This window comes from Dunckerocampus dactyliophorus, chromosome 10 (genome assembly GCF_027744805.1).
Source record: "Dunckerocampus dactyliophorus isolate RoL2022-P2 chromosome 10, RoL_Ddac_1.1, whole genome shotgun sequence".
In the NCBI taxonomy this organism is placed as follows: Eukaryota; Metazoa; Chordata; class Actinopteri; order Syngnathiformes; family Syngnathidae; genus Dunckerocampus; species Dunckerocampus dactyliophorus.
In genome coordinates this window covers 14,183,442-14,211,219 of record NC_072828.1, presented here as the reverse complement: position 1 = coordinate 14,211,219, position 27,778 = coordinate 14,183,442, and the positions used below count along the sequence as shown (strand labels likewise).

Here is a 27,778-nt window from a genome sequence, read left to right as displayed (position 1 = left end):
GTAACCTGTGTTATTATTATGATTATTATTATTATGTTATTATAATTCAGCCTGTTGTAAGATCATTTAAACCCTGCAATAAAAGACAGTTGTTCAAGTCTGGTGCTTTGGTGGTGGTCTCATCAAACAATTACTGACACCAAGTGACTATTATAGACCACTACATTGAGTTGGTGGTTTTAATGGCTTACAGTGTATTGCTATTTTAATTTATTTAGCCATTTTATGCTTAGAAATGCTTTATTTGGCCACAAAAATGCATATACATTTCTTAACTATGCATATTTCCTGACTAATACTAGGCTGTAGTCAACCACAATCATTTATTAATTAATGAATGTTTGAAAAACTGTGATAAAAGTGAGGGACGACTGTACAATGCTGACAAAAGACAATTCTACAGTATTTTAAAACAGCTGACTATGAGTGCAGGTTTTACAGGCAAACTGTTGCTCAAAATGGTTGCAAGATTTGTCTTCATTTGTCTTCATTTCTCCATCACCGTGTTGGCCCTTTTAGACATGAAGTCTATGACTACGGAACCGTGTCTGTGTTTCGGATGCCTGAGGAGATCAGGTGTTTAGGTGCGGTTCCTTGAGACACAGCAAATGAGGAACGGCGGAGAGATGATCCCCGTTTCAACTTTGACTTCAGTTCTACCGGCTGAGGAGTAATGCTGTGGACCTGCATCACACATCGAGGTAAGACATCAGTGGCTGCAAGCCATTTATGTAAATAAGTCCAATTTCGTCACCTTATGTTTGTCGTGGCTAGGGCGTATGACACTGAGTGCCTGGAAGGTCACTGAAGGCAACACGGCCGTCCAGGCTGTGAGCAGAGCTGTGAGCCATACGACTGGATCACTGAAGGCCTTGTCGGACGCACCTGATTAAAAGCCAACAGTCAAACCACACAGTCATTCAGGGGTAGTTGTTTACTTATTACTTCATGTGCCATTTGTCATCGATAAATGAGCCTTTAGTGCAACTGATCCGTACCTCGGTTTTAAGATCACAGTTCTGTTCATTTTGGGTACAGTAAGGGAACAAAATCCAAACATCAAACTGCTTAGCTTTTGTGAAAAGAGATTAAATAGATTTACAATAGATTTTTAGACTGAAACACAAAAAATGCAAACTACAAGCAGGTAATTTTCCAATGAATATTGTCAAAAAAGGTTATTTTATTTTCAGTTTTGTTTATTGCATAAACTTAATAGGTCCAGTTTGTAGCCCTGTTCTCGTTCTCTGCTTAACAATGACGGCACACTGCTTTCGTCTTATCCACTTGTCATTGTCTGATTCCGTATTTCACTGGGAAGGCCAAGTGTTCCTTTTGACAAAGAGGGTTTTCAAGCTCTGGTTATTATTTTCACTATTGCTAGCCATGACTCCCGCTAATTTTATGGGCTGCACTGATTTGTTTACAGAGTAGAAGTGTGTCTATATCACATGGAAGTTATACTTCCTGTGCCTCACTCAATGTGTTCCGTGTGGGAACGTAGCACACTTCAGTACTGTACCAAATGTTCCATACAAAAAAAATCTGATTATGAATACACCTATAATTTGAGGCATCTACAGTACCAGTCAAAAGTTTGGACACACATGGTCATTCAATAGCACGGGTAAGTTGGTCCACTTTTGACTGATACTGTATGTGAAGTAGGTGCATAAAAATGTATATAATTAATCTCTGTGTATGCAATTTTAAAAGCCTTTTTAAATCCAAACAAAACAGGTAAGTGTGGAGCCATGAAAAGTCCTGTAAGTCACCATGGTTAATATGTGTTCAAAACAACTGTCATTTGTCAAGAAAACACCAACTAACCCATCAGTCTGCAAACATACATCATTTTTCATCATGAATGCCTTGAGTTGTGCAATGTCTCAGCCCAACAGTGCCTACGTACTACTGAACAATTTTATTCAATAATGACTAGGAACTGTACCGAAAAACACGTAGTCCAGAGGCGCTCGCTGAAACAGGAACTTGCTTTGTGTGATCTTGGTGCAGACAAAGAACATGAGCAAAGAATAGCACACAGCCCCGATGTTGAACTTTGTCCAGTGCCTGCTCATCAACACACTCTGAAAGAACAGAAATAAACACATCAGGCCAACCAAAAGGAAAAGATTCTTTAGTCAAAAATAGTGGTCGACCGATTATCGGCCATTTGGAATTTTGACGTATCGGCATCGGCCTTTATTTAAATCCGACGGGACGATATCGAGAAATCAATTTAAAACTGCTTTATTTTGCTCAGATGCAGCCGCGCCTCTGTCTCTCTCTCCCTCCTGCTGGCTGCGACTTCTGTCTCCAGCATTGCTCCACCCACAGTGCCATCTGATTGATGCAGCAAGCTACAGCACGGTTAGTGGCAGAGAAAATCTGAAGTGGATGCTGTCCTCACACACGCACACACACACATGGCTGAGAGGGAAGTTTTCTCGTGTAACGAACGTCCTGAGAGCAAGCACGCATGTCAAGGTAAATGCAGAAAACTCTCTCAAAATTGTAATAAACATCCCGGTGCTCTACATCTCACAACTACTATTAACATTACAGTGAGCAGCAGAATAACATAAGTGCGGAGTAAACATTAGCGGCAGCTCTGCTAGCTGGTAGTACCTCCCGACATGTCTGTTTATCTGTGATGATCTGTTTATCGATGAGACTGAGGTGGAGAGGGTGAAAACCTTCAAGTTCCTTGGCACACACATCAGCGAGGACCTCACCTGGTCTCACAACACCCAACAAATTATGAAGAAGTCCCAAAGGAGACTGTACTTCCTGAGAAGACTGAGGAAATTTGGCATGTCCACCACAATCCTGAGTTGCTTCTACAGATGCACTATGGAAAGTGTCCTTACCGCCTCCATCACTGTTTGGTACGGTAACTGTACAACACGTGATAGGAAGGCACTCCAGCGGGTGATCAAGACCTCACAGAACATTGTTGGGGCAGCCCTCCCCTCACTGCAAGACATTTATAAATCTAGAGTCCTACGCAGAACACACAACCTCATCAAGGACAGCACACATCCACAACACTCATTATTCACACTCCTACCGTCAGGCAGACGCTACAGGAGTTTGAAGTCCAGGACCACAAGGCTGGCAAACAGCTTTTACCCACAGGCCATCAGGCTTCTCAACGAAGCACTCACACACGCCGCACGCAACACACGCACACACTCATAGCACTTTATTATTTATTTATTTATTTGTATTATTTATTTGTATTCATGTCTCTTCTGTTTTTGTTGCTTAATTTATTGGTATATACTGTATGTTTATGTGTTTATGTTTCTTATGTTCTTATTCTTTCTTGTGTTTTCTTTCTTTTCGTGGGAGAATGAACAGAATAAGATTTTCATTGCATAGTATAACTGCCTGTTTTACTATGCATATGACAATAAAACTCTCTTGAATCTTGAATCTTGAATCTTGAATTACTTGAAAGAAGGCCAAGGTGGAGTTTGGTTAGCGTACCATAACATTAGTTCGCCGGTCTGGCTCTGAAGGCTCAGCAGACTATGTATTAGCAATGGGGAGACTGTATGTAATGTGGAGAATATTGTGTGTTTGCGTGAAAGTCACACGAAAAACTTTACAATAACGTTGCGTTAAGAGCGGCCTAAACACAAGCGGCAGCTTTGCTAGCTTGTAGTACCTCTCCATAGGTCTGTGAACCACTTAAAACAATGCTGTTGGTAATATCAATGTGGAAACAGTCTGTGATTGTAGACACCTGTGTGTGTGATTGTGAGAGAGAGTAAGAAATTCAATTCAGTCTTGCTTTGTTTCAGGGAAGTACGCAAAGATGAAGGCGGAAAAATCAGGGAGCTACTCCCTGTACTTCTTGTTTTGTTTCAACTTAAAACAAAGATACGTTATATATAAATGTTTCTTTATTTACTGTGGAAACATTTCAGCGAACTATTTATTTAAGCTTTTATTCAACTTCTAAGAGATGCTTCTGAGTCTAGGAACTCCATGCTCTTCTGGAACTATTTTTCTATTTGTTTGGTTAGAGATGCTTTAGGCAGTTAAACGAAGTTAAGTGTTTGTATTATTCAACATTTTTATGCCAATTTTTACACTCTTACTGCAAATGAATATCGGCTCCAGAAATGTTCTATCGGCCTCTTTAATGAACTACTAATAATCGATATCGGTCCTGAAAAAAACATATCGGTCAATCGCTGGTCAAAAAAGCATTGTGTGTTAGTCTGACCTCAATGGTGGCAGTAAATGTCGCTGCCATGGACACAGTAACCGCCATGGTCTGGTAGTCAAAAGCCGTGTTGAAGTAGACTCCACACGGGATGAAGAAGAAAACAAGTGAAGCGTAGACAGCATAAACAAGCCACGCAAACATGACCAGAGGACTGAAAAGCTCCTGCCTCTGTCCGGACTTGTAGATCTCAGGCCATTTTAGGCTGTTTTCAGCACTCACATCCTAGAACAAAGAACAAGTAACTGTGACTGCTGTACCTGCAACCATACAAATCTAATGAATGAATGACATCCATGTCTTTAGAATTAAAACATGATACAATACAGGTATATGCATGATGACAATAAGTGATATTTGGCAAAACAATGAAGGTGAACATCCGTTATGTTATCTTCTTATTGCACGGAAATGTTGCTTAATCTCTGCAAACTTTACTTGATCGCGTGTGAACATCACCTGTTATTAGCAAAAGGTTTAGCATCGGGATTGGGATTAGCATTTGTGGGATCTCTGTGTGGAGTTTGCATGTTCTCCCCATGCGTTTGTGGGTTTTCTCCGGGTACTGTGGTTTCCTCCCACATTCCAAAAATATGCATGTTAGGCTAATTGGAGACTCTCAATTGTCCAATTGTCCAATTTCAGGTATGAATGTGAGCGTGAATGGTTGTTTGTCTATATGTGCCCTGCGATTGGTTGGCGACCAGTCAAGGGTGTACCCCGCCTGTCGCCCGCAGTCAGCTGGGATAGGCTCCAGCATACCTGCGACCCTTGTGAGGATATGCGGCATAGATGATGGATGGATGGATGGATGCTCGCTTTGTAGCAGTATTTAGTATGTTCATACTACAAAACAATACTCCATCCCACAAGACAAACCTATAATAATTTTCAATGTACCATGTGAATGGTACTAATTTTAAATACAGAATGTGTTAACAAAACACAAAAATCAGCTAATAATAAGGCTACTGATGCTAACTATAACAAAACAAGAGATCGGTGCAGTGCTACAGATGAGTGGAGGCAAACGAATGATAGCAATTTTACAGTCTTAGTTAGCAAGTAGCTGATGTTAATACAAGCTAATTTAAATATAACTAGAATTTATAGGGCTATTAGCTCAAAACTAATGCGATACATAGAGCAAATGTAAATGAGAAAAGTGTCACACACTTGTAATGTTAGCCATAACAAAACAGAAAGAGATTACAAGAAACACATTGACTACAGAGTTACAGCACTACTAGCTAAGGCTAAGTGTAGATAACATAGCTACATCTTACAGTACGGCTGTACTGTTAGCAGGCAGCTATAGCGAGAGCTAATGTTAACTAGTTAGCTTGTAGCTAGCTGGGCAGCTCAATGTATAAAATACTTGCCATATAATCCTCACTTTGCAACTCCAGTTGGTTTTCCAGGAAAGTGGTGTCCAAGATGGAATGTAGCAGTATCCAGTTCCAAATAAATGAAGTTAATGTTAAAATGCAAATGAACGCACTTAAACCACAATGACCCAATTTCATCAGCCAAACAGTTTCTTATCAGAATTGTGAATAACCAACACAAGTTAGCATTAAATTGTTAGCAAAATAAATAACTATAAATAAATAATGAACAACACAGAACGGTTTTACCATGAACTTGGCGTTGCTTTGCTTGGTTTTCTGTCAGTATCATGTGGCCAGGATGAGAGGCAAATGGTTGTGAGTAGAAATGGTGGACTTATATACAGGAGGAGCGAAATGGACCATACCAAGTGTCTGCAGTGACAAGGGGGGGATGTGGAGTTGACTTTTACATTTGTTTTTTACTGAATGGGGGTTTATTTCCTCTTAACTAACTGTTATCTAAGTTTATTTTGCACTTTTTTCTGTTTGTTAGTTGTTTTATGTGGAAAAACCTTGGAAGATTTGGTTTGTTTGATCACTTTTGCTGCCTTTAAAGAGCCTGCGTTTACTTGTGTTATCTCTTTCATAACTTACATATCACATATTTTTCCCTCTTTCTACCTCACGTTTGTCTTGTGTTGAATACAATTTTGGTTTCCCAGCATGAAAAAGAAAAATATTTATTCTAATAATATCATAAAAACATTTTTTGTCGCATTACTGTTTTATTTCATACATCCCCCCCCCCCCCCATAGTATTATTATTATCATTATCATCATAATTCCATATCCATCCATCTTCTATGGTCACTAGGGTCGCGGGGTTATGCTGGAGCCTATCCCAACTGACTTCGGGCGAGAGGCGGGGTACACTTTGGACTGGTCGACAGTCGCTTATAAACAACCATTCACACTTACATTCATACCTATGGACAATTTAGAGTCGTCAATTAACCTAACATGCATGTTTTTGGAATGTGGAAGGAAGCTGGAGTACCTGGACAAAACCCACGCATGCACGGGCAGAACATGCAAACTCCACACAGAGATGTCCAACAGAGATTCGAACCCAGAACTTCCAGATCTCGACTGTGTGGCCAACATGCTAACCACTAGGCCACCGTGCTGCCCCATCATTTTTATTACCATATTATTATTATTATTATTATTCTCACCTTTTCAAAGAAGGCCACTAATAGAACCTGGCATCCTGTGTAGAAGACTGTGTACAAACCAATGAACCATGTCTCGTATAATGACTGCAAGGGAGAAAAAATAAAAAGCATTTTTAGTATAGCAAATGGGAACAGTGATTATGGTTGATGGTGGCCATCACAGTTTTAGCCTGGAAAAGTTAAGTTATGTTTAAGGACATTTGTTGCAGTTTAAACGTAAAAGCATCGCATGTCCTACCTGAGCACTGAAGCCGTTGAAGATGCCAAACCATACATGCACAAGCGCAAAGCTACAGGTCTTAAACAAGAAGTAACGCAAGAAGAGGGAGATGCGCCGATAAGACCAGCGCCCGTGGACCAGCAGCAGCCTCTGCAGGAACCTGAACTGGGACAGGGCAAAGTCTGCATTCTGCACAGCTTGGCCTCCCTCCACTCCTGTCAGACCCACACCAACGTGAGCTGCTAATGTTGGGGAATGTACAACAAGATTCAGTACCGGGACCAGTACAAGCACATTTTGCAGCATCCACTTTTCCACTTCCACTTACTCTTGATCATATTGACATCATTGGTGCCATCTCCGATGGACAGCGTAATTGATCTGGTGTGGTTCCGGACCAAAGTGACAATGTTGGCCTTCTGTCCAGGTGTCACCCGGCAACACAACACTGACTGACACTGTTTGGCCAGGCTCATGAACGTGGACCCCCATTGTGGTCTCTGGTCAAACTCTGTCTGAAGAGAAATGTCCTTTATATTGTAACATTTAAGGCATTACAGTAGATCAGTGCACCACTTGTCTAGCTGTATATATTTACTATTCACTGAAAATGAGTCAACACACAACTATTGTCTAAATACTGTAGCTGGCAACACAAGTGAGTAGTGTCTACTGTGACATTGTGAAGACAAAACTGGGTCGCATGGCAGTTTTCCACCTTGATCACGAGTCTAAACACACCTCCAAGATGACAAGTGCCTTGTTGAGGAAGCTGGAGATGAATGTGGTATAGTTTAACTAGGTAGCCTCAAGATCTGAACCCAATTTGGCATCTGTCAGCCACCCTCAATGGGAAGGAAGAGCAAGGCGCAAGAACAAGCTGTCTAACGTCCACTAGTTCCACCAGTGATGTCGTCATGGAAGACGATTCCAGTAACTGCCTGTGCAGCTCTGGTAAATTTCATGCCCAAGAGGGTTAAGGCAATAAACAACAATAGCAATGGTGCTCACGCTAAACATTGACACTTAGAACACACTGTTCACTGTGAGGTGATTTTCAGTGGATGGTAAATCTGACTACAGTAAAGTATATCCAGGTTTACCTTCCACAGTATTGTCTCTTTAGAAGATATAATAAAATGGTTGCTGCGATGTGAGGGGTGTATTTTTGGTGAGATGCTGTATTAAAATGTTTACCAGGTCAGGACCAGTCAGGACCATCGCTGTCTTTGATCCAGCTTTGTCCTTTTCAACAGCCCACAGCTGTGCCTCTTGGGTCTTAAGGAAACTGACTTCAGGGTCCGGGGACTGCAGGATGTGTCTGTGGGTAAAACACACAAGCATCAGTGATATGATGCCTTCATGTTCCCCGTGTGTGTCCGTATTTTCCAACAATGATAACCTCAACTCCTGCCATTCTAGTAATCTTGTATCAGGATCCAGTAGTTTACAAGAATAGCCGATGTTGACTGCCGTTTCTACAAGGGTAGAAACAAAAAATAAATGAGAAAAATACTGCTCATTGCTATAATACATCAGTGTTTAACAATACCTTTTTTGTCTCCTGTTAACACCCATACTTTAATCCCAGCCTGTGCAAGCAGAGCGATAGTCTCTGGAACGCCCTCTTGGAGTCGGTCCTCTATGCCCGTAACTCCCAGAAGCTACAAATCATAACAGTTTAGCTTTAAGGTGCACTCACGCTAGGCAATGACACGAACGTGTCCACTGTGCGTTTGCTCACAGCTGTTGTTGACGTGCAATGAATGCAATATCATGAAATATAATGAATGCAATCACTCCCGCCAAAAGTTATTAATGATAACCACCATCTTCCATTCATCCATCCATTTTCTATACCGCTTCTCCTCATTAGGGTTGTGGGGGCATGCTGAAGCCTATCCCAGCTGACTTCAGGCGACAGGCAGGGTACACCCTGGACTGGTCGCCAGCCAATCACAGGGCACATATAGACAAACAACCATTCACACTCACATTCATACCTATGGACAATTTAGAGTCTCCAATTAACCTAACTTGCATGTTTTTGGAATGTGGGAGGAAACCGGAGTACCCGGAGAAAACCCATCAAAATAAATAGACATATTCAAATTGATCAAAAGTCAAAGCTGAAGTACGCTTGCAAACTCACGGGCACATGTGCGCAAGCTACCTGTGTTGTATAATTAAGATAATCGCTCCTCCCACCGCCTTGCATGTTTGAAGATTGTACCTGCAGCTCTTGCTCCATCTCATCATAAAGTTTCTCCAGCAGGGCGTTGCGGTCGCAGGTCGCCATGGCAGCAGCCCTGGCCAGAGTTTTACTCCACTGCTCCCAGGACGCTTCGGCAACCAATCGAACAGCGATACACAAAGTCCTCAGACAGGCCTGGGAGAACAGCTGGAAGAAAACTCACAGCACTCAGTTGAGACTCATAGACCGACCTGCTGGATGTGATCGGTAACAGCCCCACTTGGCATCAATGTACGAGAACTGTAGCAAAGCTATTATTACGTCTTTATGTTTTTGTGTAATTCTGATAACTAACACACAATCAGACGATAGTGCCAGTTGGAAACTGTCCATTTTGACCCAAAAACCTTGTGGCACATGGGCCCAGGAAGAACCCTTTAAGTTTAGCCACAGGTGTGGCTCAGGGAATTTATTTACATTGAACTTTGCTTACATTGGGGCCAGGAGGTTCAGTAACGCACTAGATCCAGCAGATGGCACTGCAGTGAAAAAAACTTTCTGTTTGTTTCTTGCAAATGACAACCACAATAATAAACATTCAGTTAAATCAGGGTGGCCAAAACCTTTTCCAGGGAGGGTCACATACTGAAAAATGTAAGGATGCAAGGGCCACTTTGATATTTTGTCAAGCAACACATGTAGATATGCTAAGAAGTTATACATAGTTCAAGAAAAAAATCCATCTCAGCTTTGTGAAATAGGTGAAAAAACATATTCGTATAAACTTCCATCTTTGCCGTTTTTACATTTTCCATATATTTCAACTTTCTTAAATAATTTTAATAACTTCCATCCATCCATTTTCTATGCCGCTTCTCCTCATTAGGGAGAACATGCAAACTTCACCAGAAATGCCCAACGGAGATTCAAATCCAGGTCTTCCCGATCTCCAGACTGTGACTGTGTGGCCAACATGCTAACCACTACACCACTGTGCGGCCCATCTTAATAACTTTTCCTTTCGTAATATTATGACATTATTCCTATAATATTTTGACTTTATTAACATTTTTTTTTACATTTCAACTCTTGGAAAAAACAGCTGTATGTTTACAAGAGTTGAAACATTTTTTATTTCAACTTTGTTCATGTCAATTTTCTTCTTGTAACTATGACTTTGTTCCCAAAATATTTAGACTTTACATCTATTACTACAACATTTATTACAAAATTAGAACTTTTCACACAGCCTAACTTTCCAATTATTTGTTGTTTTTTTTCTCATAAGAGTTAAAAAAAATAACATATTTTTCTTTAATATTTAAAAGAAAATTTAATTCAACTTTATGCTACTAAAACAACATTCTTTTTCAACGTAATATCACATTATTCTCTGAAAGTTACAATATCTTCTTGTTAGATTACAACAATTTGCTCTTAATACTTTGACTTTATTCTTGCAAAATGAATGCAGATTGTTAAATTTTTTATTTTGTTTGTTTTATATTGTTTTGTTTTCTTGTTAAATTATAGTTTTAGAATGTGCAGCAGGCCAATAAAAAAAACAGCCGCAGGCTGCAAACAGGCCCCTTGATCGCACTAGGGACATCCCTGAGTTAAATAAATGCATATATATATACTAGCTCTTGTATTGGATCTCATTAGATATTGTACCTAATGTATGTATCTATGTATTTACTGTATGTACGTATGTACAAAGAAGGAAAGCCTAATCACCTCCAAGGCTTGTTCAGTCATCTCCTGATGTGGACAGTCCCTTTGTAGCCTCTCCAGTATCACTATATCAGCTCCCTTGCAGTAAAGTTTCAAAGTGCCCTCTGGCTCCTGGACTGGATTGGGAACAAAAGCAGTAGGAAGATCAACTCAAAATGTGGACATGATAAAACATGGCTGGCTGTCCTCACCCAGCACAGACATCCGCCTCCTCTGGCTGGTGAAGTCAAGTAACGCCAGCAGCTTATAGTGACGAGTGACTCCCAGCTCTGAGACCACGATGACGTCTCTGGTTCTGGACAGGAAGACCCAGCCGAACTCCCTGGCAGCACCAACAAGAGCTTCCTCATCTGGAGATGCCACTTGGTAAACTGGAGCGTCTGGGAGTACATAAGCAAACAAGAGCTGCTCCGTGTTTTCATATTCAATAACAGAAACTTCTCACCTTCCTTCCACTCGGCCATGACAGTATGACATACAGTCAGCGCTGTGAAGAATTGTCTTATGGTCTCACACTGCTGTGCTCGGAGACGCTCCACCAGGGTAGGAGCCCACATGAACAGACCCCCGCGGGAGAAAGGATTCCAGCTGAGGTCCATAGGCTACATGCACGCAAGGAAAAGTATGACTGACTGACACATACAGTACAGTGGTGTGAAAAAAGTGCTTGTCCCCTTCCTGATTTCTTATTGTTTTGCATGTTTGTCACACTTAAATGTTTCAAATAATAAAATATTAGTCAATGACAACACAACTGAACACAATGTTATGTTTTAACAGGGGGGCAATTGCTTTTTCCCACACAGCCATGTAGGTTTGGATTTTTTTTCTCCCTGAACAATAAAAAGTTTCATTTAAAAACTGCATTTTGTTTGTGTTGTGTTGTCACTGACTAATATTGAAATTTGTTTGATGATCTGAAACGTTTAAGTGTGACAAAAATGCAAAAAAAAAAGAAATCAGGAAGTGGACACTTTTTCACACCACTGTATGCAGTAGATGGCATTACACAACACACAGCACAGAGGAAGGAAATGACCATGTGGTACCTCTGTGTCCTCTGCCCGTATTGATGCATCACCTGTTGGAGGTGAAAAGATAAACACATGAATAAATAAAACACACGTTCTAGTCAATTGCATGCACATAATAACAATTTTAGAAATAATAGTAAGAGGAGAACAAGTCATGTAAAAATATAAAATAAAATAAAATAAAACATGAATAACATCAGCTGTTCTGATCAAAAGCAGCAAAAAAATTAATAGGAATAAAATAGTGATGCAATGTAATACAAAATACAGAAAAAATAAAACCACATGTTCTCATCATATACAGTATAACAAATAATAATACTGACAATATGATTCATAACAATGATAAGAATAGAAATACCAAATAAATGTGTACAAAATTGGGATAAAACTACTAAGGTTTTAAATTCAAGAATAAAAAAAAAACAAAATAAAACCATAAGTTTTTGTCATATATAATCTAATAATAATAAGGGTGCCACGGTACGCCATTATCATGGTTTGGTACGTACCTCACTTTCAAGGTCATGTTTCGGTTCATTTTCAGTACAGTAGGTTTAATTTTTCCCTAAGATCATATTTCTCCTCTCTTATAGAGAAATACTGTATGACATTTTTGGGTAGCAAGTTATTGTTAACTTTATGCATTATTTTAGCACTTTGAAAATGTACTAAATCAGCAAACTGTAATATCTGTGATTTTAAAAATAAAGGGTTTGTATGTTCTCTATATGCGGCAATATGAATTATCCTCACCGATTTTTTTTGCAGTGCATTGAGTGAGTGAAGATTGCTTTTGTAGTTATTACCCCATATCTCCACACAATAAGTTAGATATGGTAATACCGAAGAACAGTAAAGAGTGTGGAGTGATTTTTGATCAAGAACAAATTTTGCTTTATTCAGTATTGAAGTATTTCTCACCACCTTTTGTTGTATATTTTTTATATGAGATTCCCAACTCATTATTTCATCTATTATGACCCCAGAAATATATTTTCATCCACTCTTTCTCTCTATGTTCACTCCGTCTATTTGTATTTGGTCATAAGTATCCTTTCTGCTATTTCCAAGTAGCAATATTTTAGTTTTACTTAAGTTCAAGGATAATCTGTTTTTATCAAACCATGTCTTTAATATGACCATTTCATCCTTGACCTTTTTAATTAGTTCTTGTGTGATTTCCCCAGAACAAAAGGCAGTGGTATCATCCGCAAACAATGGATGGGTGGATAAAACATTACATTATTTTTTTTTAATTAAACCAATTTTTTTTATTGTGCATTCATTGTAATGTTTGTCCGACCTGAGATGGATACAAAAATGATCAAATGAGATATTTTTTCATATATTATGAGTAAAATGTGGGGAAAAAAATGGAAACTACCATAAATCTCCCCAGCTATGCAGCACTGTCTGAAGAGCAGACGATTTTGGGTCAGGGTCCCAGTCTTGTCACTCAGCAGGTATTCCACCTGGCCCAGCTCCTCACATAAGGAGGTGTTGCGGGCTTGTGCTGGGCAGTCCGTCTGCGGCCAGTACATCTCCAAATCCCAACTAATAAACTTGCTATGGATTGTGTGGATCACCTCAAACCTGCACACACACACGCACACACATGCACACGCACTATCAACAACCACATGACATCCACGCTACCTATCACAAATTACAACTAACGTGATGAAGAGTGAAATGGGCATGGCCGGGCTGAGCAGGATCATGTAGCTCCAGAAGACTAGAAAGCCATTGTAGGCCGGGATGCCGTTGATAACCAGAGAAGACAGAACCTCTGTGTGGGTCATGACCCGGCTTGCGAACACACTGCTGCCAATGGCCAGAAGAAGCCCAGTCAGCAGCAAAGCCACAACTATCTGAGGAGCCCAAAAAGACACAGTCGCCACTTCAGTAGATGTAGAGTAATCCCTCACTTATTGCTGTTTCAGACCCAACATAACATTCACATGATAAGTGAGTTTCCATTAAGTCATTTATAAATCAAATCTTTTCGTAGAGCGTATAAAATCTGTTTACGACCTTCTAAATATGTTTTTTTAACATTATTAGAGCCCTCTAGACATTCACTAACAACCCTGTAGTCACCTTTAAACTTGTATTACCAATATAGTAGATAGATTAAGAGTAAATAAGCCATTAAAGACATAAATAAGACTCACACTTGTGTGTGTTGCTATAAATGTGTTCCCTCGGGGACCTGAATGGCGGGTGGACAGGAAGTGATGTTAGGGGTTCAGAGTTGAGTTTTAGCTTGGTGTGGGTTACTGCAGCAACAGTAGCCTGTGTTTTTATTAGGGATTATTTTGCCTGTGAGATAATGAAAACCTGTAATCAAAGCCTGTTGTTCTGGCAATCAACATTACTGACACCTAGTGACCAGTGTGGAACACTACACTCTTCTGAATGCCTTGTATTTGTTTTTTATGCTTGAAAACGCTTATTTGGGCAAGAAATATGTAAAGTATTGACTAATATTGACTAATAATAGTAAAATTGACACATTATTGTCACTCTATGTGAACTCGCCCGCTTGACAACTCATTTATGTTCCCTCTTGATGCCTGAGTTCCAGTTTTCATGACCTTCTTTTGTATTTACTTCCGTTTTTGCTCTGTTCTGTGTTCTCATGTTTTGCTTCTCTGTTTTCCCACACCTGCTGCTAATTTAAATTTTTCTCCTATTTAGTTCAGGTGCGCGTGCCTTAGTTTGTCGGCGCATTGTCAATGTTGTCAGAACAGCCCTTTGTTTGTCGTTTGCCGCTGCACAGCAGCTATAATCAATAAACATACATTTTTACTTGCAATCGGATCTCATCTCTCGCATCCTGGGGTCGTCACCACAACGCCAACATGCCAATAATGGGCCGTAGAAAATCACAAAACAGCATGATTTATTAATTAATATGTTTTTGAAAAAACGTGATAAAGCGAAGCTGCAAAATTAGAACTGCAAAGTGGCGAGCCACGACTCTAATTAGATCCTAAACTAGATCTAATTAGATCCTAAACTAACTGAAAACAATGTGATGAAGTTATTGTAAAAAAATACTGTAAAAAACATAAAGTGCTTGTTTTATAACCTCATTCTGACATGTCTGTATTCAATATTGTGATTCTTTTCAGAATTACTGTTGCAATCTTAGACTATTAGCAATAAACAGACAGAAAAATTGTGTAAAAAAAAATGCATTGGATGTTATTTTTCAGCATTATGTCAACTGAACAAACTAACACTTAAAGCTACTATGTCACCAGATGAGCATCTTTACTGTATTTTAATGAAAGAGAGCTACATGACAGGACAGGATTATACAGTCATGGAAAAAGTGATTAGACCACCCTTGTTTCTTCAGTTTCTTGTTCATTTTAATGCCTGATACAACTAAAGGTACCTTTGTTTGGACAAATATAACAATGACAACAAAAATAGCTCATAAGAGTATTTTTTTGGCAGTACAATGCTATAGCTATCATGTAAGAACTCAAGAGATTTTGGTTATCATCAAGAAAACCATGGCCGTTGCTAGATATCAGCTCTTAAAATAAACTCTTATGAGCTACAATTGTAATTGTCATTGTATTTGTCCAAACAAATGTACCTGTAGTTGTACCAGGCAATAAAATGGATCAATAAACTGAAGAAACAAGGGTGGTCTAGTAATTCTTTCCATGACTGTATATATTTGTATGTATTAACAGCTCCAAATGAACTGAAAATTTAAATCAAGCTAAAAGATAGCACACATGTCTGATAATCTGTTTACTTAACACTAGTTTCTTTAATAGTACACTTGAGTCACACTTTAAAAGCACTATTATGAGCCATTTAATTTAAGAATTTTCTAGGATTTCTGAGCATACTTAAATGCAGCTAATTGTACTTACGCTTTAAGAGTTAATTATTGTTTTTGTTTGTGTTTCTGTTTATTTAGACCACGCATAATAAAGATGTTGTTATAATGTTTGGAGTGTCTGTGAATGCATCTCGCCGCCGTCTAGTGACAATGAGGAGGTGTCGTTCCAAGGATGAACGGTCTAGAAACGTGTTTGTGAGTTGGAGATACATATATGGTGTTGGAATTGTACTGCTGTTGATGTTTTCAGGTCAGGATAAAGTTATAAAAGAGCGTCAGACACTGTACTGTAAGACTATATAGGGACACTACACTGTGCCTCCATCTGTTGTCATAACAGAGGGGTATGGCTTGCCATGATGCGTATGCGTTAATTACGCAAAAAAGTTTGAACAGTTACCGCCGATAAGGCACTATTTTTGACAGCCGTAATAATGTCATGTCTCATCAATGTAACATTACTGACGCCTAGTGGCCAGAATACTACATATAACTTGTCTTTCAATATTTTGTGACTAATAATGGACCATAGTCAACCACAAAACATCATTAATTTATTATTTTTTCAAATAGTGAGGAGCGATGTTTGAACACTTAAAGTAGAAAGAGGACAGGTTATGATTCTTGCAGTATGTTTGTGCTCTGGGCAGCCGCTCTAGTAGTAGTAGTACTACAAGTAGTAGTCAAAGATTGTCTTTTAACAGGAAGGTTGCCTCTGCTGTTGATGTGAGGACGTTACTTTACCAAGTTTATGTTTTGGCTTTTTTATTTTTTTTTGTGTATACAGAATAGACTTACAGGCTGGTTTATTGTCCCCTGTGGAAAACATGAGAAAATCCAGATGGATACATTGTGTTTGTCTACATCAAATCCCATTGTAGTATTGCTTGTAGATGCAGATTTTTTGTACATACCTCAATAGATTATACCCAACGTTGTGTCCCTTCCATTAAAAGAAACTCACCCCTATCACGGCCCTGTTGAGAAGTTTTCCCAGCCGAGTTCCCTTCACCCGCAGTTTCCCACAGTTCCTCAGGATCTTTGTGTCTGCACCTGAGCGGTGGGATAACCGTATTGACACAAACATAAGACGGTAGTTTTTTTCCCTAGAAAACAGTCCAAAAAAGATGAGTTGTCATATGGGTGCAGAGATTTATGCATGCAAAGCAAGAGGTGGGCAAAGCAAGAGTGTTTTTCGGCCCCCTTGTGGCCGCAGGGCCCCTGTGGGAGTGAGAAACGCCTCTGGATTGCAGTTATTTTTACAACCTGGCTGGGTCATATTGAGGGGTAGCGTGTGTGATAAATGGTGTAAAAGCCATCTATGGAAGATTTTGACATATAGATCCATGTTACCACAAGTGAAAGGGTCATGGCGTAGAGCGATCCATGACACCTCTGCATCGGTCCAGTAATATCCGATCAATGATCACTTTAAAAGACTGGAGAGGCATGCGATCTAGGAGACGTTTAGATGACCCGCATTTCAGAGCTGGCCTCATAATTAGCAGGATAATGTATTCAACTTTATCAAATTTGCCTTTGAGGCAAGTGGAGGTGAACTAAGGACATACTGTTTTTGTCCTGGATCAAGGTGTACCTGTTGTGTTCTGTGACGTGACATTGGATACATTTACCGGTGTATATGACCACGCCATAAGCAAACAGTGTATTCCGTAGCACAGTCCCCCTCAGCAGAATATGCTCATTGTCCAGTAGCAGACATTGTCCCTGCCAGTGCAGCTGTCCTCTGAAGGTGTACAAGTGATCGCTGGGCTCCTCGCAGAGAACGACACCTATAAAATCAAAATCAAACGTTCCCCTCTGTTTTTAAATGATACAATTGGGGTAAAATTCTACTACCATCAAAGTTAGCAAGTGTCCCTTCTGCAGGGTCAGAGGTGAAGACATAGTGTGTGGCACCAAGAGCCTGTCGGTACTTCAGGTTAGTCTCACTGTATGAGTAGAAATAATGTACATTACCATTCATATTATGATTTTCAATACATTTTGCATACAATTTCTACATTTGAACATAAACAGAAAAAGGTGCTGGTCTAAAGTCTTACCCGTCAATGTCAGCTGTCTCCACATAACACAGACTGTGATGGTCTGAACTGCACAGGAGCAGAACGTCTGCCTGAGAGGCAAAATAACAAATTAACAGCGTAATGTATATGTCATGTATTTAAAAAAATCTAGATTATTATGAAATGAGAAGCTCACAGGGATGGTTTGGTCTTTGCGGATGCGTACAATATCGCCCACGCACAAATCCTTCCATTGTACTGTGCTGAAACTGAAAACAGACGGCAAACACACAGTAAGTAACTATAAAGTATGAAGAGCCAGGTGTTAGAACTTTCATACACCACTGTAGGTATTTCAATAGAGGACTTTTTGTAAATACAATTTCCCCATAAATTGAGCAGAAGTATGTTGAAAAATGCCCCCAAAAACTGATTGGTGTGGTGAGGACGAAACATGGATAGAACATCACAGCATATGATAGAAATCCTTAAAGGTGTGTATGATTTTCTTGCATTTGCTTATGTCGTTAGTAAGAATGTATGTTTCTCAGCATTTTTGTTGATGTCAAATAGCATACTTTCTGCTTCTGTACTTAATGTTGTTTTACATGTTGCTGTAGTGGCCATCTCTCAACATTCATCCATCCATCCATTTTCTATACCGCTTGTCCTCACTAGGGTCACAGGTATGCTGGAGCCTACCCCAGCTGTCTTCGGGCGAGAGGCGGGGTACGTCCTAGACTGGTCGGCAGTCAATCGCAGAGCACATATAAACAACCATTCACGCTCACGTTCACACCTATGTGCAATTTAGAGTCTCCAATTAACCTACCATGCATATTTTTGGAACCCACGAATGCACAGGGATGACATGCAAACTCCACACAGAGATGTTCCAACAGAGCTATGAATCCAAGATCTCCTTACATCTCTCCGCATTCACTTTTTTATACATAATGTTTTTGTTTTTTGATGCAACTATTTTATAACACACAATGACTTTCCAATGGCATTAACAGATGCTTTTCTCTCAGTAGTCAAATCAGTAATTATTTTCTGAGCACAATAACATTAGCGTGAATGCTCGTCTACCAGCATTCACACAATTATTTTTAGTTTAGACGCGATAGCTATCTGTTAACGCTAACCTTGTTTTACTGCAGTGGCCGTCACTCAGCATTCACTTGTATTTTTACGTAAAATGTATGTTTTTGATGAACAACAGCATTAGTAATGAAAGCTTGTCTCTCAAGATTGTTCGAAAAAAATAAATTTTTGATGCACAATATCACGAATATGAATGCTTGTCTTCCAGCATTCCCACACTTATTTTTTGACGGACAACAGCATCAGTGTAAATGCTTGTCTCTCCGCCTTTACACAATGCATTTTTGCAGCAGTGGCGTGCGTATGAATTTTTATCTCTAAGCATTCATGCAGCAGAAATGCAAGTGTTCAAGAGTACGGGCGTCCCTCGCCACTTTGCGCTTCAAATTATGTGGTTTCACTCTATCATGGTTTTTCAAAAATATATTAATAAATCATGCTGTTTTGTGTTGAATACAGACTATTATTAGTAAATGCATATTTAAGCAAATATTTTGTATTTTTTCACCAAATTAAACCTGACCCCCGGAACAACAGCTTTTATTGCAGGTTTGACTTATCACACAACAGGCAAAGTAATCCCTAATAAAAAACAAGGTCTGCTTTTGCAGCCGCTACCCACGCAAGGCTGAAACTCAACTCTCAACCCTCAATGTCACCTTCTGTCCGCCTCTCTTTCAGGTCCTGTATAATATATAATAACACACATGAGTCTTATTTATGTCTTAAATGGCTTATATACTCTTATTTTGTCTCCTATATTGGGTATTACGAGTGTAAAGGGTACTATGGGGCGCTGTTTCACGTCTAGCTGTCTCTAATAATGTTAAAAACTGCATTTAGAAAGTCAAAAACAGGTTTTCTATGCTAACTATGAAAATATTCTATATTTTCTATATATATAATATATTTTATAAATAAGGAGTCATACTTTGCGGAAATTCACTTATCACGGTTGGTTCTGGAACCAATTAACTGTGATAAACAAGGGATTACTGTATATTTGCATACAGTATGGTATATATTTAGTCCTGTATATGTTATTGTGGTGGGAATGCATGTGTCTCAGCGCTCACACTACCATGAGATTGGTTTGGTTTGGTTTGGTTTAGTTTATTTGAACATGAAGGTTACAATGGAATACATCTCATGAATCATTTTTTTTCACAGTTCCACATGTCCAAAAGGAGTAGGAAGAAGCAAATCTTATTTAATCCTACCCCCCATCCATTCTACATCTAGTACAGTAGATGTTGTTCACTTCCTGCATTCCATGTCATGTTTTCTGTGATAGTCAGGATAATACATAATAGATAACGGTAAGACACGCCCCCTCCCAAAAAAAAAAAAATATATACATATACATTAATAATAATAATAATAATAATAATAATAATAATAATAATAATAGTACTTTTTTTGAGTTCCTTACTCAATCCGTTCCATAATTTAATTACACACACGGAAATGCTGTGGCTTTTCAGCGTTGTTCTCGCGTATAAATGTTTTAAGTTTAATTTTCCTCTAAGATCATATTTCTCCTCTCTGATTGAGAAATACTGTTTGAGGTTTTTGGGTAACAAGTTGTTATTAACTTTATAAATTATTCTAGCGGTTTGTAAGTTTACTAAATCTGCGAATTTTAATATTTAGATTTACTGATTTCTGCTGCTATTACTGGTAATGATATATGAGTTTGCAGACCATCCTACTAAACCACTCTCTGATTTAAATGACATTCAAAATATCAACAATGTGCTGAGAGATCACTTGCTCTGGTCTCTTGTTTTCCGTGAAATGCTGTGTGCTCTAATACACATCTGCAGGGACCATCAATGGATTCACTCATTCACACTTCATTAGAGCTTCATTAGAAGGCTGTTTCAAAGTGCTGAGTCCTGGGAGGATCACCCTCCGTCTTTGTCCTCACCTCTGGGAGACGAGCACATCACAGGGTCGGGAGTTGATCGCAGAGTCACTGCGTCTCCTTGCCTGGAAACCCCGAGAGGAGATGAAGAGCGAGAGAAGGAAGAGGAGGTCCAGAAGGAAAGGAAGTGATGGACACAGAGTGAGAAATGTTGGACAGGCGAAAGGAGCAGCCGGGAGATTTACACCCTCGCTAAATGATTAGTCAATAGAGAGGGGTCAAGCAAGCGTTTCAGCCAGGGCTGTTAATGACCGTAACTCGGTGATGCACTTAACCAGAGAATTCTGCATGCAAAACATCACCCTTGCATTTAAGAGCAAAAGCTTTAATGATAGCAGGGAGGGAATTAATGCTACGGGGATGACTGGTTTAGTCAATGAGGAGAGGACGAGGAGTCAATGAGGACGATGAAGGAGAGAAAAAGCGTGTGTAAACTCATGCATGACTGTGCTCACTTCTATAGCAAGTGTGAATGGTGCGTTCAGGGACCAGCCTGGGGGCTTCTATAGAGCTAGCGGCCTCACCATGTCATTGATGAGGTCCTTTATGCCTCGCACGGAAAGAATGATGAACAGCGGCATGACGGAGATGTACCATGGGATGGATGAGATGAGGGGAACACACTGGGAGACACACGCACAAAAGCAAACCCACAGGGGTGAAACACTGCACTAAACAAACAAAACCTAACAAATGGTCACTGGATCAACTGGTCTCACTGTGGGAAACACAGTGTCCCATGGTCATCATACTGGGCTTCCTCACTGTAGGGAAATACTAACTCTCAATACATATTTAGAACACGACACATTCCTCTAACCTGCTGAATAAAAACCTGGCAAGGGTTTTTAAGTTACGGTGCACTCAAAACTTGCTTATTTTTTGTAGTGTTCAGTCACTGCCACATCATAAAAAAATAATTGTATAATGTTAAATTCCTAAACAAAATAGTGGCACATAAAACCTTACACTCACCAAAGTACATGTCAGTGAATAATCATGATGACGTGATTAACTTAATAATAGCCTCATAATTAGCCTCATAACTATAGCCTAGCTTCTGGCTTTGTAGCTGTTGTTAGAAGCAAAACAGAAGGCGTTCAAGGCACTTCCAACGATAATCAGTGTGCGTGATGGTGGCGGACTCAAAAGGTAACTACAGTTATTACCTTTGCCAAGCGCAAGCGCAGCACGGTGGTTTTGTTTTTGCCAGTGTTTATCTGTCTGTCTGTCTGTCTGTTCGTGTTTAAAATAACTTGAAAAGTTCTGAATGGATTTGGACGAAATTTTCAGTAATTGTCGGAAATGGGATATGGAAGAGCTGATTACATTTTGGGGGTGATGTAAAATTCTAAATTTTCTCCAAATTCACCATTTCCCTATAACTAATTATTATTAGCTGCTACTACTGCCACATTTCTCAACCAATTGAAGCCATGCCAACATGTTCAATACGTCCAGCACATTCAGGCTACCTATATTCACACTGAAATTTTTTTTTAAATGTTCCCAAAATTCACACTTTTACGTAAAATTGTTATTACCTACTACTGCCACATTTCTCAACCGATTCAGACCATTCCAACATCAAAGCATTCAATTAAGGACATTTTTTGGAATGCAAAATTCCTTTGATTTAAAGAGTTCTAACTATGTCCACATTTGTCAACCGATTCACGCTGTTCAAAGTCAAAATTCTCAACTCATTCGGGACATTTAGCCTTCCCGGTAGATTACGCTATCATGCTAGGTGCTAGCATGCTAATGTTAGCATACTAGCATTTTTAGCTATTTTCATGGGCAGACACATACATAAACACTATCATACTAGGTGTTAGCATGTTAACATTAGCATGTTAGCATCACTAGGATGTTAACATTAGCATAGTAGCATTTGTAGCCATTTTCATAGGTAGACACTTACAGTATATAAAGACTGAGCACTATCATGCTAGGTGATAGCATGCTAAAATTAGAATAGTAAAATTTTTTGCCATTTTCATAGCTAGACATAAATAAACACTAACCACTATTGTGCTACATGTTAGCATGCTAATGTTAGCATGTAATCATCAAGATAACATTAGCAATCTAAATATGTAGATAAAATATTTGTAGGACTAATATTTATGGTGTAAATCACAATATGGGGGGAACTATGGCGCTTGGCAGAGGTCTGTGCTCGCCGAGTGCTTTTCGAGTTGGATTTTCAAAGTTCTTTACTCCGTCAATATTATCTGTGTAGCAGAAATTGTGTGCATATTTTGTATCAATAATAATAACACATCAATAATGACTTCAACTGCAAATATGCAATATGCAATATTTGTGTCAGGTTTTTTCTCCCCGATATCCGTCAATCGAGAAAAGTGCAAGCGTTACCCAAGATACATTTTATCATCACAATACTATACCTCTATCATGTAGCAATTACAACCATGGAATTTCCATTTCATCTTTGACTAACAACTTTAAAATACGCATAGAATAGAAGATCCTTGTAAAGGTCTCTGCAGGGTCGGAGAGTGTGTCATTCTGAATAAAACACAAAAAAGTTGTCTTATATTCAGGGTCTCGAGAGTTATAAATGCAAACCAACGACGGAGCTTTTTTTCCTGTCACTCCCACACATTCGGCGCCACAGACACCGGCTGGGAAAAAGTGTCTCAAAGGTTGCCAGCAAGTTCATTAACAACTATTGTTGTTGCAATAGTAACTGAATGTATACAAAAAAAACCACATCAATATTGTCTTTGTTTTGGTCTTTTGTTTTTTAATATTTTGACAAAAACGGGTATTGAAAAAGAGGGGTCATTTTTTTTGTATGTGAGTTTGTCTTTCCTTCTGGTCGATACAGTACTGATATACATGTTGCCACCAAGCAGCATAAAATTACAGGCCAGACACTAAACTGCAGCACATTTATGGTTCACGCCTTTCAAAATAAAGTAATTTTCAAAATTTGGTTATCTTTATCTTTATTTTTGACTTGGTGTCTGCAAACAATGTAGTGCATGTGTCAATGTGTCATACTGCAAAGCTGTCACCTTATTTAGTTACTTATCACAACACTCTTAATACGTTAGGCTGCTGTTGAGCATAATGATTCCTTTCAGAGTTCGGAGATGACAGACATGGAGGAGAGGCAACAACCGACCTGCAACACCAACATGAAGAGGAAGTAGAGATTGGCCGCTTGCTGGAACTGCTCGAACAGCGTCAGGGGCAGAAAAGTGAGCACGGAGTATTTATAGCTGCGCACCAGGTTGTCCTGGAAACAAGGAAGGCAGAGTATACTATATGAAGACGAATGTATCATCGTCACGCACACGGGAGTGAGGCGTCACTTACTGAGTATCGTCCCCAGCGGAAGCACAGGAAGGATTTCTTCTGCTGGTGTTTGTGGTAATGACGCTGGTTGGCCCTCACCTCCCACGTGAGGCCTGAGACCACATATTGATACCACTGTACTCAGCTTTTTGTGTCATTGTCATCATCAGAGGCAATTTTTTTGCCATTTTCTGTATAAAAGGCAAAAGCAAGGGGCCCTGCAATGTTCCACCTTGGGATGTAGTAGCCTCTTTTACACAGAGATCCAGAAAAATAGTTGCGCTCAAGTCGTAACAGTAGATCTGTCATTTTTATCTTCTTGTGCGCAGCAAAGTGGGTATTGCCACAGCTGTGTGTGCTTTCACACAGCATCCGGTGTGATGTATGAAATACTTGTTGGACAGTGACAATTGTTTTCAACTAGAGGTGCACGATTACTATTGGGCCAATAATTATTGGGCCTATACGAGGAATTATGACGCCTGAGCGCACTTGTAATCAATCTGGCGTCGACTGTGTGGGACTTCTTTACTGAAGTTATCGGTATGGAAAAAAAATAATAAAATGTTAAACACAACAAGAGAGGCAGCTATGAGTGTTAAAATGTCACACAGAGTTCCTGACATTGCAGCTCCTTACATACAGGTGGCAGGTAGCTTCTCATAGTAAATGTAATGGTGCAATATTGCCGGGACAACTTTGAAGGTCTGTTCCAGACATGTCCAAAGTCCGGCCAGGGGGCCAAATGCCGCCTGTGGTCAAATTTTATCTGTCATGAAATTAATAACGTCTGGCCCGTAGCCCTGTTGACCAGCGTATAAAATACACGCTAAATGCAATTTCACATTTACCCACAAGAGGGCAGCAGCACTCTGTCCAGCTCCATGACGCTGTATGACCCTTTCCGGACCGTTTCTAAAATGGCGACAATGAATAAAAAAAGGAAAGTGGACCCTGATGATGCGCCTGACCAGTTGCAGCTGGAGTTCATTGAGCTGCAGTGTGACGCCGAGAGCCGCAATTCTCTCTCGCCAACATTTACCGACAGTTGGATAAAAGCATGTTCCAAGGGATTCGAACATTTGCTAAGAAAATGCTGAGCTTGTTTGGGTCGACGAATTTGTGTGAGAAGACATTCTAGATTATGAACTTTAAGAGCCGCGTGCGGACACGACGAAATGACTCTCACCTGCGTGACATCCTACGCATCAATACCACTGCATTGAGCCAGACCTGGCCTTTACGCTGCAATCCACATCTCAGTATTCACACTCATGCAGGCAAGACATCTGTCATTTACAATGACTAATGTAAAAATCTCTGTCAATTCATTGTTTTATTAGGATCAAAACCACTTCTGAATAAGATGACTGATTTCCCTGTTTTTGAACTTTAAAAGTTCAGTCAACATTTATTTTCAACAATATGCCATATTTGAAATGAACCCTGCACTGGTGAATATGTTTTTTATTTTTACATATTGAATTAAAAGTTATTCAATTCAAATGTTCAGTGAACATGTAATTGCCAGTAATATGTCATGTTTCAAATGAAACCAAAGACATGTTTAAGAATCTTGACATTTAAATTAAAAAGTCAAATATGAAAGGCAGACTGGTTTGCTAAAATTTGTTTAGATGTATTGGTGTTCCATGTAAAAAAGAATCTCAGGCTAAATGCTCGGCCCCCCACATTTTCACCTCACCAAATCTGGCCCTCTTTGCAAAAAGTTTGGACACCCCTGGTCTAGTCCATGTCGGTGCTGTTTATACTCTGAAATTTACACCTGATTTCTTGTGGACTAGTGCTGCTCAATGCCTCTAAGTATCCGATTATGAAAGTTTCGGCAATATCCCACTTTGCTGGTTTCTGTATAAAAGGCAAAGGCGGATAAATGTATGTATAAATGATATTAGCATGGTTGTGACATGTACCTTTTGAAAGTGAATTATTGCCAAGATGACTTTGTACCCCCATTCCATGTCGGTGCTGTTTGTACAGAACAGCAACAAGAAATGCCTGATGTATACGTTGTGTAAAATGGGTTTTAGTATCAGAGCTGTAACACAGGCTGGATGCCACCTGTGTGTTTTGGTTGAAGTCTGACACCTGATACTTACTTCTACCGCCCTGTTGTGTTGGAAGCAATTGTCGCTCGCTATCCATCAAGCATTTTGTACCAGGTGCTGTGGCTGATGTCATCACACATCAAATTATCTGATTGCGTTGTGACAGCGGACCCACATGCGACAATATGCAAAGAGAATGAATGCAAAATCTACAGTTACATCTCTAATGAGGCAAGTTTGCTGTTTTTTTTTTTTTTTTTTACTGGAAAAGAGGCTACTACTTCCCAAGGTGTTGGGATGACTTCATGTCACTACTGTGCTATTTATAGAAAACAGCAACAAGAAAAGGCGGATTGGTGGAGAAATGTCGGACCTACTCTTACAGATCTAATTTGGCAATTTTGTCTTTCTGTAAAAGAGGCTACTACTTCCGGAGGTGGAAAATTGCTGGGTTGATGTCATGTCCCCATCCCTTTTGGTACCTTTTATACAGATTAGTGACACAGAAAGAAGTTAGAAAATGGTTTCGGTATACAAACACAAAGGTGGATACATGCTGGATCTACAGGTAATGTTATGTTCTAATAGGTGGAGGTGGCAATTTTTTCTAAGAGGTGAAAATTGACAGGTCAACTTTGTGTCCCTATTCCATGTTGGTGTTTTTTATACAGAACAGCAACACAGAAAGAGGCACAAAATGTTTTCTGTACAAAAGGCAAAAGCAGCTACAGGCTCTGAAAGCAGCTATTTTGCAGACTCTCTGTGTGAAAGGGTCTTGTCATTCCCCCACAGGAATGCCAAAAATGAATCCAAAAGCATCATATCCTTATTTAAGAATATGAGATCAAAGCAAACATACCTAATTCTGCGTTGTCCTTGGCCATGATGGTGATGGGTTTTTTTGCAGAAGACTCACAGTGTGTGCTGTGTAAGGAGATGTGGCTGCTTACTTGGTTATATTGTAACTCATTACATTGTGTTACCATGCCGACACATACTGCACACTCGGTTTACAAATCACTGGAGACACTAAACATTTTGTACACCTGCAACCAACACAGCTGCCATCCATTGCAAAAAGAAGAAGAAACAGTGTATGGGCCCCATGTTAGCCACGGCAGATTTGACTATTCATAAATTGGTGGGAAGTATAACAAAGAATGAAACAACAAGTTATTCATTTACCTGCAGTGATTGCCTCAAGCCCTCCTCAGCATGGTGACATTGTGCATCAGATGCCGTGTTGCTCACAAAGCACCGTTTCTTCAGTCACAATCATTGTTGATATGTTATTCCATCACACTTCCCTCTCTCTGCCTAGGCGGGTGCTACAAGTCCCTGACTCCGCCTTCCATCTTTGCTCCCAGGTGAGGTCTCCTGTATCATGGTTGCACTCCCCATACACCTCACCTGGGAGCAGAGCGAGGGAGCAAACTTACGTGAACTGTTGCACAAACAC

General features: G+C 39.7%; 1 protein-coding gene across 2 annotated transcripts; it reads right to left on the bottom strand.

The window, feature by feature from the left end:
• Positions 1-252: 252 nt before the first annotated feature.
• atp8b3 (ATPase phospholipid transporting 8B3) lies at positions 253-27,778 on the bottom strand. 2 transcript variants are annotated; one of them, XM_054790134.1, is made up of 28 exons: positions 27,505-27,778; positions 27,179-27,243; positions 24,272-24,363; positions 24,078-24,191; positions 21,445-21,543; positions 20,924-20,985; positions 18,083-18,155; positions 17,926-17,996; positions 17,720-17,811; positions 17,494-17,652; positions 16,824-16,912; positions 13,669-13,862; positions 13,376-13,584; positions 12,004-12,035; positions 11,400-11,556; positions 11,146-11,334; positions 10,958-11,070; positions 9,260-9,427; positions 8,579-8,690; positions 8,429-8,504; positions 8,224-8,347; positions 7,355-7,541; positions 7,045-7,268; positions 6,807-6,890; positions 4,241-4,465; positions 1,952-2,090; positions 755-885; positions 253-684 (listed from the first exon to the last, which is right to left on the bottom strand). In XM_054790134.1, exons 2-28 carry the CDS (start codon positions 27,201-27,203, stop codon positions 535-537), a joined length of 3,390 nt encoding a protein of 1,129 aa, XP_054646109.1. In that variant the 5' UTR covers positions 27,204-27,243; positions 27,505-27,778; the 3' UTR covers positions 253-534. The 2 variants fall into 2 exon arrangements, with proteins under 2 accessions (XP_054646109.1, XP_054646111.1); XM_054790136.1 differs by lacking the exons at positions 20,924-20,985; positions 24,078-24,191; positions 24,272-24,363; positions 27,179-27,243; positions 27,505-27,778 and having other exon boundaries at positions 21,445-21,506.

Excerpts from the sequence above, each read along its gene's own strand:
- atp8b3 (XM_054790134.1), bottom strand. The coding sequence starts at position 27,203 with ATGGCCAAGGACAACGCAGAATTAG. Across the intron at positions 9,428-10,957 it reads TGACTGAACAAGCCTTGGAG|CTGTTCTCCCAGGCCTGTCT; the intron begins GTGATTAGGCTT and ends GTTTTCTTCCAG. Across the intron at positions 7,269-7,354 it reads TGATGTCAATATGATCAAGA|CAGCTCACGTTGGTGTGGGT; the intron begins GTAAGTGGAAGT and ends CCCCAACATTAG.